This window comes from Antrostomus carolinensis, unplaced genomic scaffold (assembly GCF_000700745.2).
Source record: "Antrostomus carolinensis isolate BGI_N321 unplaced genomic scaffold, ASM70074v2 scaffold4329, whole genome shotgun sequence".
Taxonomy (NCBI): Eukaryota; Metazoa; Chordata; class Aves; order Caprimulgiformes; family Caprimulgidae; genus Antrostomus; species Antrostomus carolinensis.
This window is the reverse complement of record NW_010336267.1, coordinates 26,999-46,844: the sequence shown is the minus strand read 5'-3', so window position 1 is coordinate 46,844 and position 19,846 is coordinate 26,999. Positions and strand designations below refer to the sequence as shown.

The 19,846-nt window shown below is 44.0% G+C and overlaps 1 protein-coding gene across 2 annotated transcripts in view; it reads right to left on the bottom strand.

Annotated features, from left to right (window-relative positions):
• The window catches only part of RIPOR2 (RHO family interacting cell polarization regulator 2), a 34,715-nt gene that overhangs the window by 5,008 nt on the left and 9,861 nt on the right, over positions 1-19,846 (bottom strand). The window contains exons 8-19 of one of the 2 annotated variants that reach the window (XM_010174765.1): positions 17,899-17,942; positions 16,178-16,303; positions 14,090-14,238; positions 12,815-12,944; positions 12,136-12,282; positions 10,105-10,794; positions 7,349-7,533; positions 5,383-5,551; positions 3,780-3,915; positions 3,003-3,164; positions 1,896-2,054; positions 636-838 (exon numbers count right to left, since the gene is read on the bottom strand). In XM_010174765.1, coding sequence (XP_010173067.1) covers positions 636-838; positions 1,896-2,054; positions 3,003-3,164; positions 3,780-3,915; positions 5,383-5,551; positions 7,349-7,533; positions 10,105-10,794; positions 12,136-12,282; positions 12,815-12,944; positions 14,090-14,238; positions 16,178-16,303; positions 17,899-17,942 — 2,300 coding nt within the window. The remainder of the gene's footprint in view (positions 1-635; positions 839-1,895; positions 2,055-3,002; positions 3,165-3,779; positions 3,916-5,382; positions 5,552-7,348; positions 7,534-10,104; positions 10,795-12,135; positions 12,283-12,814; positions 12,945-14,089; positions 14,239-16,177; positions 16,304-17,898; positions 17,943-19,846) is intronic. The other variant, XM_010174766.1, reaches the window with a different exon arrangement.

Sequence of the window (19,846 nt, the reverse complement as noted above, 5' to 3'; positions counted from 1 at the left end):
CTTTTCCTCTCTCCTAACAGGGAACAAGAAGGATAGAAGGGAAAGGTCTGCCATGAAAGGGTGGAAGCCAGCCCCTAATTTCTTCATATTCCTCTTCTGCCTTCTCTCTAATTTCTGTGTTTAATCTGGCCCCGTGTTGCCTTCAGTATCTGTGACAGACTCTAATCTCAGATCTCACAGCCGAGCTGTGTTTGCCCAAGACAGTTGATCCCCTCTAAAAGTGGCAGGAGGTTCCAGAGATGCCAGCCTCCTTTGGGAAAAAATTAAAAATCTCAGACCTACATCTTTGTGTGCTGGTGATGCTGGGGACTATTGCCTTGAAACCTTGGATTGAAGCCAAGTCTGAGACAGGCCAGCAGAAATGCTGAAGTGTGGAAGATGGCTGGAGAGCACAGCACTCAGTATTTGCAGAGTTTTGGTTAGTACCTGTTTAGTGTAATGACAGGTAGAAGTGGACTGGCATAAGGACAGAAACAGATCTGGATATTTGCAGATAAATTAGACAGGAAATCCCTCTGGATCTGTTTAAATCAAGCTTGGAGCAACAGTTTTAGACACACAGACATTTGAGACAGACAGAAAAAATGGCACGATGATAACAGATCTCTTATGTGACGTGATTTTCTGCCACTTACCTTCTCCCTGAAGTGTCTGTTTTCTGCAGTAGCCGCCAGAAGTGATGCCACAGTTTCACTGACTTCATTTTTATTTTCATTGAGAAGCAAAGCCAAAGCTCTTAAAACTTCTTGCTGTGGTGGAAGGTTGTTGGAGTTTATTTTGGCCACATTTTGCTGCAGTTTTCCATCTTTCACTGACTGCAGTACCTGAACCACAGAGGCTAGAAGTGCAAGAGGAAGGTCTTTTTTACTTATTCTACCCTCTTGATATTTCAGATTGCTCCTTTCCCTGCTAGCGATCCTCAATTTTTACTGTGCACACAAAGGACATGTAAAAACACCATCTGAGCAATTGCCATGGATCCATATTGCAGTGTCTCTGCATGGGGAGTTGTCTGGGCTTTAAGTTGGGCCAGTTTCTCAGGCATTCTTCCAAAAGAGAAGATGAGTAGATGGGCTAGGTGGGACGCTGCAGCACTTGTGTATACCCAGAGCTAAGGGCCTACCTCTCAAATCTTCACTTTCTGTTGGAAGATGTAAATCCTCCCTATAGCAAGTGAAACCCAGTATTGTCAGTCTATCAACTTCTGGAGCATCTTTGTGAGAACTATTTCTAGGCAGACTCATGACTGCCACCAAGAGCCAAAGCTAATGTGTTTCAGAGATGGGCTGAAATGCCTTTTTCCTTCCAGTTTTTTGAACAAAAGCTCCCCAGTATGCCCAAATGAAAATAAAAAACTAGGCAAGGTTCCCCAAACTCCCTCTCAAATAAAGAAGAAAACTTGGCTTGCCAAGGATTGCATTCTATCATCCTCTGTGAAGCATCTGCTCCTCTCTTTAGCTCTCAGTGGCAGAGCCTTCCAAACACTGAGGTGCTGTGATCCCTCTGCTTCCGAGAAGAGCTCAGCTCTTCAGAAGGTCTCTCCATAAAGGATGGTGAAAGACCAGAAGGTCACCCAAGCTGCAGACATAGAAAACTTACCAGACCTTGAGCCTAGCCCCCCACCACCAGCCATCTTCTAAAAGCTAACTCTTTCCACATAGTTTTTTCGTATTTGAATATGGACATAGAAATGACTGAAGGTGTATCTATCTGCATCACCTCCTTTCTCTTGATACATACAACTGTTTAGGTGCATCCACACTTAGTATCCAAGGCACTTCCTTGCCTCTTTTCCCGCTTCTTTTGTAAAATCAGCCTCAGGGCTGAACTGTTTTATGCTGAGCTCAGGACACCGATGTACTCCCCCGTTAGCCGCCAGAATTTATACACCCTACCTTCTTTTGCGAGCTGCAGCAAATAGCTTCCAAGGTCATTAACACTGTGGCTGGCAAAATAGTTGTAATACTGAAAGACGGTGATGATCTCGGAGGACATGCTGGAGTAGAGGACAGGCTCCGTCCGGTCCAGGATCTGAGACACCAGGATCCTGAAGACTGCAGGCAGCCGCAGACAAAGGGATGTGTTAGTGAGAGCAAAAGCTGCTGGCAAAATGCTGCAGTCCACTTGAAAGCCAGAAAGAAAGAAACGTATTTGCAAAGCCAGATACTTCCCAACATTTCTAACCTCAGCTGTGGTTACGTTAGAAACTGTCTAGCTGTCACCACCGGAAGATATCTTTGTAAGTAACAATGAACCTCTGGCAGTTTATGGACAGCTAGTGCTGCTTCCTATCTGATACAGGATCCTTTCTACCCAAACGATATCCTGAATTGCTAAACACACACCCACGCGCACTGCCCACTGCACCTCTGCAATGCCACTGGAGTAGGGGAGATGTGCACGGAAGCAGGATTTGACTTTGCTTGTTTTTATGTTCCTGCATGAGCATCTGGCATGCAGACAGCTAGTCTGAAGCACTGTCTGTGAGAGCTGTAGCATGGAGCAGGATGAAAAACACTGCCTGTAGGCATCATCAGTGCAGGTACCCACACCTGAGCAAGTCACCCTACACCCTCATTCTAGCCCAGGGAGAGCTAGTCAATGTGGTACATCTCACGCCAAATAGGAACCTATATTCAGATAGACTCACTTGGGCATGGATTAATTCCATCCCAGTGACCTGTAATGGGACATGGACATTATCACTTTATGTCTCACAAACCTGTATTTGGGAATAGACTTACTTTCTGATTAGCTCATAAACCTTAGAACAATATGTTCTTTTCTGTTGACCTCACCTTTTTCTCCTATTCTGATCTGGTTATTTTGGGCCAGAACTGTTTCAAGAGTTGCAGCATTAGTTTTCTAATGAGATTTTGGAGTCAGGGCCAAACAGACCTCCAAAGGGATGGAAAACAAAGCAATGAAGGTTAAGTAAAGCCCAGTACACAACTGTTCTCTATTTTGGTGACTGATACAATTTTTTTTGCAGCAGTTGGTACCTGTTTCTGCAAGTCCTGGACACTCCTCATTCACTGTGGTGGCAAAATTGATATCCAGTTGCTTCATCATCTTGTCTGCAGATGTGTGATACACTCCTGATGGGCCAGTACACTTCATCCAGAAAGCCAGCAGTGACAGCTTCTTGTGGAACTCTGGAATTGCTGGAGGAGAAAACAAAATTAACAATGAAACAAAGCCGTGCTGGACACATCGACTTCCAGAAGAGAAAAGAAGGTAAGAGTGGAGGAAATCTCACCCCAGCCCACAGTTACTATTTGATGGGTCTCCCTGTGCCATTACCTTCACAGAGCATGATCATATGCTCCCGTGAAACTTGTTATGTATTTTTTCAATTTCCCATGGTAGGACATGAGAAAATTTGCTACTGATTCAGTCTGGGCACTGATGTCTCATTCTTTTCTTTTAAGTATCAGAAAATCCTTATACTATCAGAGGCAGATCCCATAGAATCATAGAATGTTGTGAGTTGGAAGGGACCCACAAGGATCCTTCCTTCCAGGAACAACCTCTGTGCATACCCTGCACATCAGGCAGCATAAGGGTAAGTCCTTTTCTTCTCACCTGCTTATTTCTGGATATTAGCAGTAAAGAGAGAAAAAGGCCCCTGACTGCTACATCTGCTGGTAACCGTGAGTTGACCTGACTACGGTGGCATCTCCTGCAGTGACAGTGAGCTCTGCACAGCGATCGTTTCAGCAGGCACATGTGCCCAAACAAACTGTTTTCAGAAGGAAACCCCCTAACTTGTCTCTTACCATCAGTAAGGGAGGTGATGTTTCCCAAGTTCTCAGTGCTGATCTCTGCGATATTCTCCATCACAAGGATCTGTCTGGACAGCTTATCCAGGAGGTCTCTTGCCACAATTGGTGTTTTACTAGAAAATACGATTTGCTGGTGGAGACAAATGGGAAGGGAGGAAAAGGAGTCATTGAACAAACAAACAAACAAAAAACAACCCCAAACCTCAGAAGAAAACAAAAACCTACAAAACACCTAGCACCTGAAGAAGTGCAATGGCAAATTCGCTGGAACCTTGGGATCTACCTAACTTCAAAAGTTTTTCGTCTCTGAGTTATTTTATGATCCTGGTTGACAGGCATTGTTACTTATATCTTTAACATCTGCATCCAGATGCAGGTACTTGAGTATCCAAGCAGCCATTTGCATAAGTAATTTCTGATTTATACACTCTGCAAAGCTAAAGGAACCCATCATGATATGCCTTAAAGCCAGAAAAGGATATTAGTCTGACTTTTGCATAACATAGACTGTGAACATGCAGGACATACCTGTCTGGAAGCAGACCACAGGTCGCTCTTTCTCCACTTTGTTCCAGCCCCTCAGCTACCCAGATGCCTTTATTTATTTGGTAGTTTCGCATTGCTAATACTCCTGGCTGCTGACAGCCACGCTTTGTCAACTGTCCCCATAAATATTGTTCATATCAAGTCTGCTCTGTGTGTGCACATAGTTCAAACTTGCCTCCACCAACTGCATATTTACTGTGTACTCTTGTATTTAAGCCAAAAATCTCCCTTTTTCTCACACTCGTGAGCCAGCAGAGTGTCCAACTCAGCACGAACAGTGCCAGATTCAAGATCGTTCTGCATTGCTTCAGTGGGCCTTTGGGAAAATAAAGCTAGTTATATCTAAGATGGAAGAGTCAAATAATTGCAAAGAGGAAGTTGCAGTACGTTTTGATTCATCAGGAAAAAACCCCTGATGCCCTCGCTTGCTAGAGTGGCTTGCTGGAGGTTTAAAATCACATTTGCAGTGCTTGAGCTCTAAAAAAAGCCCTCTAAAAGGTTGTGCTAGTTAGCTGTGAGCATGAACAGGCAGTTTTGATGTCCCAGGGGAGCTGTCATGTGCTGCCCTCACTGTGTGTGTGGCAGACATCTCGCCACCTCACATGCAGAAATTAGTTTTTGCTCTTGAACTTTGCAACCTTGTCTGGGGCTCAGTTAAACAGTGGGGCCACAGGCTTCTGGTTTACCTCTGCGGGCATAGGCTGCCTTAACCAGGGACTGATCTCATTGAGGACCTCAGGGTGAAGCCCGTGGATGTTTGTACCTCAGAGCAGGGGCTGCCCCTGCCATCTGCCACACTGCCTGTCAGTCCTGCTGGGTGGCACCTGCAAAGTGCCCCGCAGTTTGCACCTCAGGTTTGCTCTCAGATGGGCCAGGATGGAACTGATGGAGGCTTTTCTGGTGTCACCTTCACCTGTCCCGGCCCTGTACTCCCGCTGCCTTCCATCACCAGCGCTGACCTTGCCAACCTGCTCGTACCCCATGTTGCAGGCACACTGATGCTTGCAAGAAGATTCTTAAATATATGCCCTAAATGAGTTGGGCCCAGTACCTGAATGAGCTGCGTGCAATACTGCAAGTGCTTAACTATGGTTATATCAAGGCTGTCGTTGCCTGTGGTCAGGGGCAGAGGGCTGCCGGCCACACTGGTGCCCACACCCGTGTCCTCGGTGAGAGCTTCGCTCAGGTGGCCTCTGGCTTCTGGGTGCTCCGTCCTGTAACTGGGGAGGGATGAAGGAGGGAGGTCAGTGCAGGGCTGACCACCACTGTGGCAGACACACACACACACACGCTCACTCTGGGTGACGAGCAACGAAGACGGCAGAAGAGCCAAAAGCAGCCAGAAACCTCATGATGAATACATCATATCGCAAAGGAGCAGTGCTGCCCTGGCTGGGCGCAGAAGGGCTGTACCCACCGAGGGGACAGCTCTCTGTCCCCTAACTGGTTTGCCTTGAGCCATGCGATGCCCTCACCAGCAAGGCTTTTCAACCCCCAGTTACTATCGCTTGCTGGTGACAGTGTTTTCTCCCATTTGCTGGTAATTCATCTCCCCAGTCGCTCTGGATTAAGCACCATTACAATTTGTGCCATTGCAAGCACCAAGCTGCTAAAAACAGCTCTGGGCTTTCGGTGTCCTCTTGCTGCCAAATTTAATGCAGAAGGAAAGGAAAGCCACTGCTGGAGTAAGAGACATGATGTTTTCATATGCTGTTTTAGACACAATGTGTACAGCTCACTTTGCCAATCGTTTCTGTAAGAGCGTAAAGCTAATCTCACTGTGTTTTAAATCATTATTTCCAAAACTGTCTTGTTGTCCAAATGGTCTTCCCTGTGTTTAAATGTAAAGCTCAAGGTCAATCCCCAGATGGTAAGTGTATTTGGCTGCAAGTTCAGAAATTTCAACACTTGCAATCTTTACACTGAGTCACAGACTTACACATCTAAAAATGGAAGCGGGAATCTACACTGTCCGGGGATCAGCCAGAAGAGAAAAAATGAAATTTTAATTTCTACTTTAGGTTTTAGTTGATTTCTAAGTTATCTTATTAACTAACTTAATTTTTGCTGCTTAAATTAGCTTTATGCTAAAGTGCTTGGTTGAAGCTAGATCCTTAAATCAACGCAGACTGAACAGAGCTCAGAGTGCCACTTTAGCAAGCAACACATTTTTCTGAGTTTTTCTTCCCACCAAGTCTTATTCTGGAAAGAGGACATGCAGTGAGATGATGGGAACTGATGGTGGTTGCTTGTTTGTACTCAAAATTGTTTTAAGCAGATCACAATAAGCTGTGAGAAGTATAGCTCCCTGGCTGGAAAGTGCAGGGTCCTAGGGAACCATGTTATTTTCTTTTTTCATAGCTCTAGTGCCACTTATGTGCCTGCTGGGCATTGTGTTGGCTCTGAGGATGCAAATGTGCTTTTAGGATCTAATGATTGAAACACAGCATCTTAAGATTACACAACAATGGCAGACCACAGCACAAACAGCACAGCTTTTTTTTTTTTTTGCTTTTTTTTTTTTTCTCAGAAAGACCAGAAGTGATGAAAGAAGGGCAGATAACACGCAGGGCCATGAACAGAGTACCAGTCATCACTCTTACATTCCAAAGGAAACCTACACCATGCTGCTTAAATCTGGCCCTGTGTTACTGTTACTGACAAGCTTAATCCACTGCAAAGACTCATTTGGCTAGAGAGAAAAGACAAAGGGAGGGGGGAAAAACCACAGAGGAATTAGTAATTACATCCAAGGAAAGCCAGGTCCAAACCTATGTCAAGGAAGAGGCTTTGCCAGTATTGATGTCAGCTTAATTTAATTTACCCTTCTCTTTTGGAGGACAGGTTGCGTATATTTGAACAGGAAAAAAATGATCCTGGAAGCTAAAGACCCTATAAATTCATCAAGGATTTGTCAGTCTTCCTTGAATAATGTGTGCACCGGGATCCCCCGTTAGCAACAAAGAGCTAGGGTATCAGTTTGGCGTAAGCACAGCTGGCAGTTGCTACAGACTTACCTATTCTTCTCAATCTCAGTATCTGAAAATACTGAGTCTGCACCTCCTCCACCATTACAAACCTCCACACCACCACCATCCTCATCATCAAAGTCAGAGGTGTTCAGGAAATCAAAGCTTTCTAAAGCACTTTCAACTGTTAGACTTAAACTGGAGGACCTGCTTCGGCTTACTGCTGGCTTGCACTGCAAAGGCAGAACAAACCAATGAAAACCCCAGACATTAGCTACTACTGAAAGAAAAGAAAAAAACAAAAGATAAAGCTTAAAACTTTCAAATTCTTAATTTTATTTTTAAAACTTCATTTTATTGGCTGTTTCATTTCAAACCTTCATATTCACAGCATATACAATCAAAGCCTGAGAACTGGAAAAACTATTCCCTTCCACCTCCCCTCCCCATCCTACCCCCTCTCTCCTCCAAAGGAAAACCCTCAGAAGCAAAACTCAATGTGTTTTATAGAAACAAGAAGTACATCTTGCATCCAACTGACACAGCTTTCAGCGTCCTTCAAAAGGAGAGACAGCAATTAACACACTGGAAGTTGAAAGGGGAAGGCATGTTCCGTAATGGCTGTTCTAGATGCAGAAGCCAGTTTATACATATCCAATGGCACTATCGGATTTATTCCAGATTTAACTCCAATGGACCTTAGCAAGGAATGAATTTGGTCCCATATCTGCAGATTCATTCATGGGATGAGAGGACTTTTGTGGCCTTTGAAGCCACATGGATTATCAAGGAAAAGCCAATTAGGCATCAGATTGCAAGGTGACAGAGAAAGGCAGTGCTGTAACTTGGAAATTAACAGTGCTAGAGAGGGGAGGAAGCCATCCTGTCTCGCTTCCAGGAAGAAATGAAGCCCTGCTGTTGCTGTAGGAAGTATCAAAAGCCCTGGTGCCACGTGTTGATTCAACCAGACATGCTCGCATAATTGCTTCTAGGGTCACCTTGCAGGATCAGATGTAAGTTGAGGGACTACCTCCGCTGGTTTGTTCAACACCTTTAGCACTACATCATCATTTGACCAGGCAGGAGCCAGGTCTTTGTCTTGGTTTGTAGAAAGAAATGGTTGGCCTCCAAATTCAGACTCAACATCAGTTCCTCTAGAGCTGAGGAGGCTTGGAGTTTTGTTTCCAATTCGTTTGCACATCATGTTAATGCTATCATGGTCATCTGTTAGCACTTACTTATGGCTGACACCTTAAACTGACCATATAGTCATTAGCAGATCAAACACACTTCCCAACACCCCTGTGACACAAACAGGTGCTGTAACCCGCTTCCTCTGCAGCACCAATGGTTTTTGCTACCATTTCTTTTGGGGCTGGTAGTGCAGCTTCTTCAGGGAAAAGCAAACAGCAACATGTGGGCTTCTCCTTGTCTCTGCTCATCTGATATGGCCAAGAGAGCTTTCTTCGGCCACAGCTGGATTCCAGCTCAGCCTTTTTTGCATGAGAAGCCCAGCACAGCTGCTGGCGATGCCGAGTGTCGGTCTGCAAGCCGATCAATAGGCAGCGTGCAGACACAGAGCAGATCTGGAAACGGTGTCTTTCTCCAGCGTGCAGCAATCCTGTCTGCACGTGTCCATCCTCTCTCTTCCCCCTCATTCCATGTCTGTCCCTTTGTAACTTCTGATAAATGGAGTGTAAGTGAACAGTCTCCACTGTCCCCTGTTGTTTGGATAGCTGATGTCTTTGTGCACGCTGCAGAGCAGCCACAAATTTAAAAAATAATAGTAACGCCAGCTTTGCCTGCTTGAACCTCCTTGGGAAGCAGTGCAAGAAACAGGGGCTGCAGGCTGTCAAAAAAGCACTTAACTTGGGAAAGTACCATGCAGCTGCAAACACCAATGGAAACAAAGATGTTAAACTTTCTTTGTAAAAAGATAATGCTGAAGGATAAATGCTTCCCTCCTTTCTCATCAGTCATGTTTTTAAATGATGAAGCTTAAGTGACTAGTAGACCAACTTGCATATGAATATGAAGCATTTGAAATGATTATTTCCCATCTAATACTCTTTGCACAGTAATGTGTCATGAGTTCATGGGGGAGATACACGTCACAGTGACCGGCAGTAAACATATTAACAACATACATGTAAACCTCTTTTCTTCTTTCTAATTTTCAACAAGTTCGTCCATCCTGGTGAAATGACAGAATGTCTCTCATTTTAAAAAAGGATGGGGGAAAAAGGAAAAGGCTTGGAAAAAACCTAGGTGACGCAAGGATGGCAACCTTCAGCGAGACCTGTGCTTTTTAATCCCTTTGGCGATTTAGAAAACTCAGCTTCTATGGCTACAAGGCCTGATCCTCAGCTGGTGTAGTTTTGCACAGCTCTATGGAGTTCAGGGGTAGGCTGAAGTACATCCACTGAGGATGTGACCCATAGATTTTAAAGGCAGAAGGCTGGCTATAATCTCATTCCCAGCATGGCACAAACAACGGGTTCACAAGTGGTTTCTTCAGAAAAGGATGTAATTTAATTACCCCTCTGCCACTGCACCTTTTTCTCTTTCCCCCAGGTTTTGGGTAGATTAAAAAAATCCATAGCATACAAGACTATGGTAAGCACATTGTAGACAAGTTTAAAAATGCAACACTGCGAAAGGATGCTCCAAGCAGGAGCAAATCTACTGCTATTGAGGAATTTTGCTGATCTCCAAAAACCCTACTTTGATGTTGGAGAGGAAGGGGAGGAGATTCTACCCACTCAGATTTTCTTTAGGGTAGTATTTTCTGAAAAACTACTCACTTTTAGGACGTCATCCAGATGCATCACTTCTTGGTCCAGGTCCTGAAACTCTTTATACTGCTCTTTATGTGGCTCAAGAGCTAAGAGAAGCCCTTGCAAGGCTTCTTCAATGCTTCCATCAAGATAAGACTTATATCCTTCTGACTCCCCACTAATCGATCCCTCACATGGCAGCCTCTCTGGGGTCATGGGTGCCTCTGCTGATGTAAGCCTTTTTACCAGCTGCTTTGTGATGTTGCCTTCATAGGTATCCAGCTCCACGGGCTTGAGCTCTGAACCTTCATCTGTGTCCTGCAGGAGAGACACTGGGACGCTTGTCTCTATAAAGACACGATCGCTCCCAGAGTCGGAGGTGTTCTGGCAAGCTTCAGGAGCTGCCCTTGGGGTGGCTTTGTTCTCAACCACTGCTCCCTCTCTCTGGGGTGGCAGGTCTTGCGGCTCAGTGACAGAGTCTCCGTGGGAGTCACTGCTGCTACAGTCCAGGCTGGAGCTCTTGGAGGACTTGAGAGCTCGGTGCTGGTTGGGGGTCGCAGCAATGTCAGTGCTGGAGCTGACGTGAGCAGAAGAAGACTCTGTTGAGTTGGCAGGGGGCACACAGTCTTCATAAGGCAGGTCGCCAAAAGTGAAAGAAAGAGGCCGCTTCTCGGTGGTTGCTGTTCCATTTTCAAAGACATCATCTGGTAAATTTGACTGAAAAAATAATACAGAAAGAGAGAAAATGTTTTTCAGGTGCTACTGGAAAGAGAAAATAAATACAGTATGTGCCCAGGAAAGAAAAATGCAAGGAAAAAGATTAAAGAAACATTCAAGTCTTAAGAGATGGGAAAAAAATTCAAATCCAACTTCTGCTTTCATCTGGCATGGTTCTTGACTTTGGCAGGAAAACTGCTGGAGAACTTGGGTCCAGCCTCTCTCTGGTAAGCTGAGAGCTCCAGGAAGTGAGTCCCAGACAGAGACCCGAATTCTGCTTGTCCTACCAGATTCCCTCAGTCAGCATTTCCAGTGCATCGCTCTTGCTCCTGCAGCACCTCTCTTTTTAATGGGGTTGTACTTAAGTTGCCCTGGCTGCATTTCCATACAAGTTATAGATTTCCATTGTGTTTATTTTCTGACTTCTACAGTAGCAATCCCTAAAATTTAACACGGTTTGCTCCAAAAGTTTCTCTAGTGTCATGGCATTTTAATGGTGATATTACTATGCTATTTCTTTTCTGTTTAAAGTATGTTCTGCATGTGACATGGGTATCTCTAATTACTGTTGAACATGAGTTACACAGGAATCATGTTCAACGTGAGTTTCTGCTGAAACAACAGAAGAATTTGTGTGGTAGTGTATTGACCAAGACATTGATCATTTAGGAAGCAAAATCAGCGCATACAGACCCAAAAATGATGACAGCATATACATATGTTCATCTCCCTGAGTGACCTATGGGGAAAAAAGACTGCAGGCATCACAACCTGCCTATCTGACCTACAAATTTTGATTTGTTACATGTCAAACTCGCACAAACTCAAAGCACAGATGAAAGGCAACTACTATTTTGCTGACAATTTTCTGGAAAGAACTGTAGGCATTCACATGTTGGTAGGATGCACAAGGGTAAAGTGTCCAAAACTTGCATCTTTTTCCTTGCTGCACTATTAGCAGCATTAAACATAACTACACTCAAAGGTTCATTTCTTCTTTCCCTCTAAATGGGTATGCTTTTGGCATCTGAAAGTCAAGTTACTAGGCAAATGTATAATATCAATCAGTGTAGCAGGCCATTTTTAACAATATCATGTTGGCTTGTATTCCTGCCCTGCTTTCCACCCACAGATGGCTGGCTTCTGATCATTATCCCTGTAGAAACCAAGAGGAACTTTGATTTAATGTGAGCAGCATGGGCTTACAGTCATGTTCTCTCCTCTAATCAGTCAGCAAAATGAGTGAGTTGCAACAGAGAGCAACACAGGAAGCATGCGTGGGAATGGAGATGCCACACAGGGACTGAAAGGCTCCTTCACCAAACGAAAACCAGGACTCACATATAGCTCTAGCCCTGCCTTTGGGCTTAGCCTGAGCGATGGCAGGTCACTAAAAGAGCGACTGCGTCGAAGCTTGTCAAAGAAAGCATCTTGCAGAGCATCTAAGATTGTCAGCTTTGGCCTGTCTTGCAGGGGATGCAGCCATTTCTTCATCAGTTAAAGCAAAGAGGGTGTGAGGAAGGGCAAGTTAAATGAATGCTTTGCAGCAGAGTACTAAATTACAGGCATGGGATGCACCACTTGTAAAATTCATATCTGTACAGATGGCCTATTCAGTTTCTATGGTCCTGATTAAGCATTCAGAATTTGATTAATGCAAAACGTAGGCGCACCCTGTGGTACAGGAGAGAATCTTACCATGGGATGCATTAAAAATACCAGTGCTATCATGGTTGTTTAACTGCAGTTACAAAATGAACACACATCTGATAAAGATTATTCAAGTATTATGGCACTCAGGCAAGAAGAATGGTTATGCAATAATTTGCCATACAGTTTCAAAGACAGGATCACAGTCACCTTCTTTCAGGATTAGGAGCTAAGGATGCACTTGCTTTATAAGGGTAACCTACTGGAACCAGGGAAAAAAGCTTAGACGTGCAAAGCAATGAAGTGTTTGCTGTGTTTGAACTGCTCTAGAGCTTCTCATTACACAAACATAAAGCCGAACAGAGCTTACAAAGAATGAGTGGTCCTTGAAGGTTGGCGTTTCAGGAGTGCCTTGGCTGTACATGGACATTCTCCTCTGGAGAGCAGATGCCTTGCTCACGTTTCCTGTGGACGGGGTCAAGTCTTCAACATCAAAGGGGCTATGGACACACAAGCAGAAAAAAAAATGGTTGTTAGGCTAAGCGAGAAGGAATTTCAGGTCCATGGAAAGGATTTTTGAAAAGGGTTTATTAGTACATCAAAACCCAGAGGTAACAAGTTTTTTAACTGAAGTGTTTAAAAGAAAATGTTGTTAATTAGACAGCAGGCTCAGAATTGTGGTTTTCAGTTCTGATAAAAGTATTCTACTCTCAGAAATCACTTATGTAGTGTAGTCTGGTGTTATTCTTCTCACATGAAAAGTATTCTTGGATTCGGGCTGACAAGTGTCACACATACTAATGAGAAAGGTGCTCTACTATTAATAGAGTTGTTAGATTATAAAGGAAAACAGTAGCTGTTATCGCTGGCTTCATGTTTATTGCATTACAAGAAACAGCGTACATGACTGTAAAAGCTAAAAGCATCAATGCTTCTTTAGAAATTACAGTTAGCAATTTTATTAAAGCGCCCTGAGAATTGGGTTTAAATCCTAACACCATCAGCTTACCTATGCTGACCAATACAGATAGAATCATAGAATCATTTAGGTTGGAAAAGACACTTAAGGCCATCAAGTCCAACCGTAAACCTAACACTGCCACGTCTACCATGAAACCATGTTCCTGAGCACCATGTCTACAATGGACAATGCTAGATTTCCCACTACCCTCATGGTGTGTGAAGCTCTTAAAAGCCAGCTTTTGAAGACAGGCCAACTTCTGAACTTGGCTATGCTAGCGTAAATCCAAAGCAACCCCACTGAATTTTACTCCAATATTAAAAAATTTTAATGAATATATGAGGACTCAGTTATGCTCCTTTCTTGAGCTTGGGAAAGAAATACACACTTTAGGCAATTCCATGATCTCTCATCCCTGTTTCATGTCTCATAATGTCAGTACTCATCACACCTGCTCTAACAGAGGAAACTAGGCACAGCTAAGAACCTAGGCACAAACCCACTTTTCACAGATAACACTGTGGCTGACCATGAACTATTTCTTATCTGCCAGAATTGGGCCACAATTCCTTCCCCATCTGCCTCAGCAGGGAGCAAAAAGGAGAGAAACCATACTGACATTTTCTCTTTGGTTGAATTTTTATGACTGCCTGATGCAGTGACCAACCAGCCAGCTCTACTTACTACCAGGTGATTTCAAGGTTCAGCTTTATTGTGCCAAGGTCGTTAATGTCTACTGCAACCACCTGAGGCCGAGCTGCAAACAGGTCTTTTGTTTCACAGGTAACACTTCCCACAAGGATGTGAGTAGCAAGTCCTTTAACTTCTGTGACCTGTAAGAGACAAGAACAAGGTATCTAGGACTACAGGGCATTGCAATGCTTATTTACAAAGCAATGGTTTTGATTTTCTGGCTTGGACCCCTTGCTAAAAGGCTTCCAAAATATGATTCTGTTTGTTGCATCTTCACTATTTAGGGGAAAAATAAGTTTTTTGGGGTTTTTTAAATAAACGTGTAGTTGCATGTGATTATGCTTCTTATGTTTTCTTTATGCTTTTATGGGTGTCAAAAGAGAACAATGTTACTGGCTCAGATCAAGGGGCTATCCAGCCTTGATATTTGTTCTTTTGTAGTGACCATAAGCAGAGCCCAAGAGTAAGAACAGGGAGAGAATATTGGATGTTTTCCCATCTAATACTTTCTCAGCAACTAATAATTTTCATGACAGGCAGTCTTCTGATGTAGCTGGCCTACTTAATTCCCAAGGGAGCTCTTTTATATGTATTCATCTCCTGTAACTCTGAAGCCATGCAACTGTTTGCATCTATGATGGCCTTTGGTGAAGACTTCCACAGATCTACTGGTAAGGAATCACCTCCATATATGTTTTTATAGTAAGTGTAGAGTACAGCACTATTCAAACTTATATATATATCTGCCTGAAAATTCAGAGGGACAGTTACATATGCAGCTCCTATACTAGCATATCTTTGGCCATTTGCTCGAAAGTAATTTCTTGAACCTTTTATGTGAAAGTCTTGAGAGAGTCCACAAAGGGGTGAGAATATACACATTAACCTTAGTAGTACTGGAACTCTCATTTGTTGCCCTTGTGTACTGAAATAGAGGGTTCTTTCCTAACCTTCCACTTTAAAACTGTGTTGTTAGACTGAGGAGAGTGACTCACCTTGTGTCACAACTTGACTGCCTACGAAAATCTACTGTCTCACACATTTGGGATGATTTTGATGGTAGTTTTGTAATTGCTTGTATTTTTTTCATGAACTTTTTGCAGTGTCTAAGTGGGACATTTCCCATGAGACTTTTAAGACACTCCTCTGTTTAAGCTGCCTAACCAGAGACACCTGGAAGAATCATTAGCAGCAATTTCTAGACAGGGGTGAGGGCTGGAGGTTGTTGGAAGGAAAGCACATGGACTTTCATCCAGCAGAAAACTGTGTGGAGAGGTTTGAGACAATGAGCAGTGGTGGAAAGATCCTGGTTTGGGAGAAGTCACTGCTGAGTGCTAGGAGTTACAAAGGTTGTTCTTTCCCTGGGGGGGTGTGGCATAGAATCAGAGGGCAACAGAAGCTGCAGGTATTAGGAAATTTTGGGAACTGCTGTGCTCCAGGAAGCTGCCAAAAAGGTGGAGTGGTTTTCCTACAGGTCCCCATCTCACTGCCAGCAGAAACCTAACAGCACAGGCCTGTGAAGCACCGCTGTTCTGTGCAGTGTGGAGGGACCAGACCTCGGGAATATTCCAGCTTATGCCCAACTGGCTCTTATGTGCATTCAAATGAGAGACCTAGGTATTTCTCCAGATCAACAGATCCTGCTGTCTTGTCTGAGCAGTATTAAAAAACTCAGCAGTAGTGTGACTTTTTGGGTTTGGGTTTTCCATTGTTGTTTCCCTGACTGCTGTTAGCACACTGGTTATCTAGTGTTTCTCTGCTTTGGTGCAAATAAATCTGAGTTGCTGGAGCGTGATGTGAGGCAAGGGTTGTGCTAGTACGGCTATGACACCAGCCTGGGGAGAGTAAGAACAACCTCTCCCACAGAACTCCCAAACTAGAGTCACAAGATCAGAGTCTTGTGGCATCTCAATTGGACAACACTATAGCACTTCATTCTCGCAGGTGTGTTGGAAATACTAATGATGGCTCATTTCCAAAGGGTTTAATGGTCTGCTGCTGCATTTTTCCTAATGGTGCATGAGAAGGCAGCTTCTTGACTCTTGCTTTGCTTGCAGGCAAAGGAGTCAGCGTGTGTACCTTAATGGAGATCAGTCCAACAATGAGAGGGAGGAAAACCATTTCTTCCCCGTCCCAGCTCTGCTTGCCATTCACTTCTATTTTGCCTTTCAGTTTCCATCGCTGGCGACCGTAACGCATGAAAATCTGAAAAAGAAAAATCCTTTTATTTTCTTGAGAAATCCACTCTCTTGATGTACAAATATAAAAAAGAGAATTGGGGAAAGGATCTGAAATTGGTTGGAAGAGTTAGTGGCGTAGGTGCTGCCCTTCTGCTTCCCACTGAGCCGAAAGGAAAAGGTCTATCCTGCAGGACCTCTGCCTCTCAGCTCTCCCAATCACTCCTTTCAGTAATGTACACCTCACCCCAGCATTCACCTTCATGTAACTAGGTGACTTGTAACAAAGAAGCTGCAGAAGTTTTAACTCTTTACAGGGAAAGCAGCAGTGAGGTGAAAGATTTGGAGGGGCAGGAGGAAAGTCATAGATACGGGTTGGAAGGGACCTTAAAGATCATCTAGTTCCAACCCCCCTGCCATCAGCAGGGACATCTTTCACTAGATCAGGTTGCTCAAAGCCTCATCCAGCTTGGCCTTGAACACTTCCAGGGAGGGGGCATCTACAGTTTTCTTGAGCAACCTGTTCCAGTGTCTGACCACGCTCACAGTAAAGTCCTCGTGGCTTTTCCTAACACCTAGAGCTTGGTGCATCTGCTGCCTTCCCAGGTGGTGGAGAAGGTAGGTGAGATTTTGGCCATCCCCCATCAGAGGCCTCCCCAGCTGCAAGCCTTTGGCTGGCTGGTGATGGAAATGAATGAGAGCCACAGTGCAGTAATGTGATTTGAAGCAGTGAGAGCAGCAGCCCGTTTTGGGCTGCAGGATTAGCTGGGAAAGACCTGCACCAACTCATCGGCCCCGCAGAGGAAGAACATGCTACTTGCAGGTGTGGGAGCAGCAGGAGAGATTTGTCACAGGGAACAAGAGTGGGAACGAATGAATCGATGATCAAGACAGCTGGGAAGTACAGGTTGGGTGGATCTGTTATCAGGCCACTGCGAACTTCTTGCAGGGTTAGCTCTGTTCTGGATAGACCTGGAGGCTTTTATTTCAACCCATCTTTAATTAACCTGCCCTTGATGTTCTCCACTGGAACACTGCAGTGACTGGAGATTGTGACACAGCCTCACAGCAGGTAACATCTGGGTCTCAAGAAATGGTTATTCTGTGTCTTTCTGCTACTCTGCTTTGTGATGAAGTAAAGTCTAAATGTTCAGTAAAGGATGCTTGTAAGGACTTGTTCAATTTGGTCTGCATGTGTGGGATGGGGCATATGCACTTTTTCCAGGGGATTTAGAAATGTCTGTCATGAGTAAGATTATGGGAAGCATGCCCTCATTCTGGGAGACGCTTACAAAATGAGGTTTTGTTTGTGGGTTTGTTTTTTTAATTTAAATTTTTAAAATAAAAAAAACCAAACCAATGAAACAACCAACCAAACAAGCTTGTAGTTCTTTAAATAGCCATAATCCAATGCTCTGAATATAATTTTCAGGTCTTCTGACAGATGTCTTGACATAGGCAGAGAACTGCAAGGTTTTTCAGAACATATACAGGAAAAATAATAGCTGTTTCCTGGGGTGCTGATGGAAAAGACTTTATTCATTGCTAAGAAAAAGCAGCAGAAATCTGCCCTCCTTATGATTTTTCTGCTATTAAGCAAACCATAAACTAACTCAGACATACCTCATATTGATCTCCTGGGCAGAGCCGAGCGAAGCCAGCCAAACCTGAGAAGGAAAGACACGGGGGACTGTGGGAGGGCGCCTTGGACAGGAGAGGTTCGCAGCCCCCTGGCAGCCGCTCTGCCAGGCGGGGGTTTTAACACCCCTCTTGCTGCTGCTTTAGCATCCTCCAAACCAAGGCTAACCCCCCCTGCTCCCCAGTATTAATTTTCTTTCTTTTATTTGGTATACAATTCCTTGGGTTGTGGTTTCTTGCATATCAAAGATTCGCACTTTCCAGCTTTTTTTCCTACAACAGCTTGAATTATTCTGTAATAATTATAGAAAAAGAAGAAACGGCTTCCTGATGTCATCTGGCTTCAGAAACCCAGTTTAATGCCCTTACTATCATGAGGTGTAGGCGAGCTGCTGATTACCATGTAGTGCTTGCTGCTTAACACTAATCAGACTGAGCTACACATTATTATACAGGTTCTTTTTTAGTACATCTTTACAGAAACACAAGAGGGGCTCCTTCTGTTTGACATTTCCGTAACATTCTTACTGCCATACTAGCTGAGTATCTTTCAACAGTAAGTACATCAAGAAACATGACTGACATCTGTAATAGAAGATTTATCCTGTCCTTCCCCAGAGGGGAAGAAATAGTACAGCAAAGCACTTGTACATTTGCTTGATTTTTATTTTTATTCTTTTTTTTTTTAAAGGTAGGACATGATGATGCTGTTTCTATATTGGCACTGTGCATATGAAATGGAAAGTTTCCTGAGGCTTGTGACCATCCTGAAATCCCAGGGACGTTACCATCCCCCTCCTGGCCTTGCAACCTGCTCTTCTACAGGATGCAATTGGTTGTTAATCACTAACTTAATTCTGTCCCTCCAGAGAGGGAACCACTCCCTTCTCACAGTTCTCCTCAGTAGGTGGCTATTGCACCTGGTTTGCTATAAAAAATTACTTCAGCTGCTTAGTCTTACTGTGACCAAAGTCATGCACTGCCTCATACTTGTCTTTAAGTGTGACTGTGGCACTACCAGCTTGTGGGGCACGTTTGTCCATCCTGCATAGTCTGTACTCTTAACAGGACCCCGCTTTCCCCAGGTAAGCCTAAAACTATGCCTGCAGCCTTGCAACACCCCAAAAAACAGGGGTGAGGACACATAAAAAGGCTGTGGCAGAGAAAGGAATAAAAAAAACCAACAACTTTCTGGGGTCTTTGGGCTGCATTTATCTTAAAATTCCATGACTGAACATATATGGGTGTGTTAAAAACAAGGCAAGTATGATGAACCCTAGAGTTGGCTTTATTTACCGGGCTGAATTAGTTCTCCTAGCTGGACTGTAGGAGCAACTAGATCCCTGCATACAGTCATGGCCTGTCCCTGTGATCTGCTGATCCTCTTCTTCCATTTCTTTAACTAGAAAAAGAGTTTTCTTTGCTCATCTTATTGTTCAGCAGAACAGAGAGGCCCTTGCACAGAGCTCTTATTACCAATTCCTTTCTAATTTATTTACTGTTTATAAATAATTTAAGCTTATGAGCGCTCCACTGCAGCTCCTCTCTCCCCAGGAATGCTTTTATAAGGGAATTTGATCTCTGCTGGGACATCACTGAAAGTATCTGAGGAAAAAAGAAAGGGTCTTTTCTTTGCTCAGTGGATGGGGTGGGCAGGGGAATGCATCTTAAAACTCCACGTGGATATTGTCTGGAGTCAAGGTCTGAGCGGTGACTGGCCCAGGCAGGCTGGTCAAGTCTCTTCATCCTGATGAAGAAGGGGCTAAGCTGACTTGATTATGGGGGACAAGTATGTTCATAGGAAACAACTTTTCAGTAGCTGAATGGCTTTTGGGGACTAAACACATGGCAGGAGCCGATGGCTCTAGCATAGCATTTAAAATGTCACACCTTTTGTAAAAGCATTGGGCTTGTAATGCAGGTGGGATGGGAG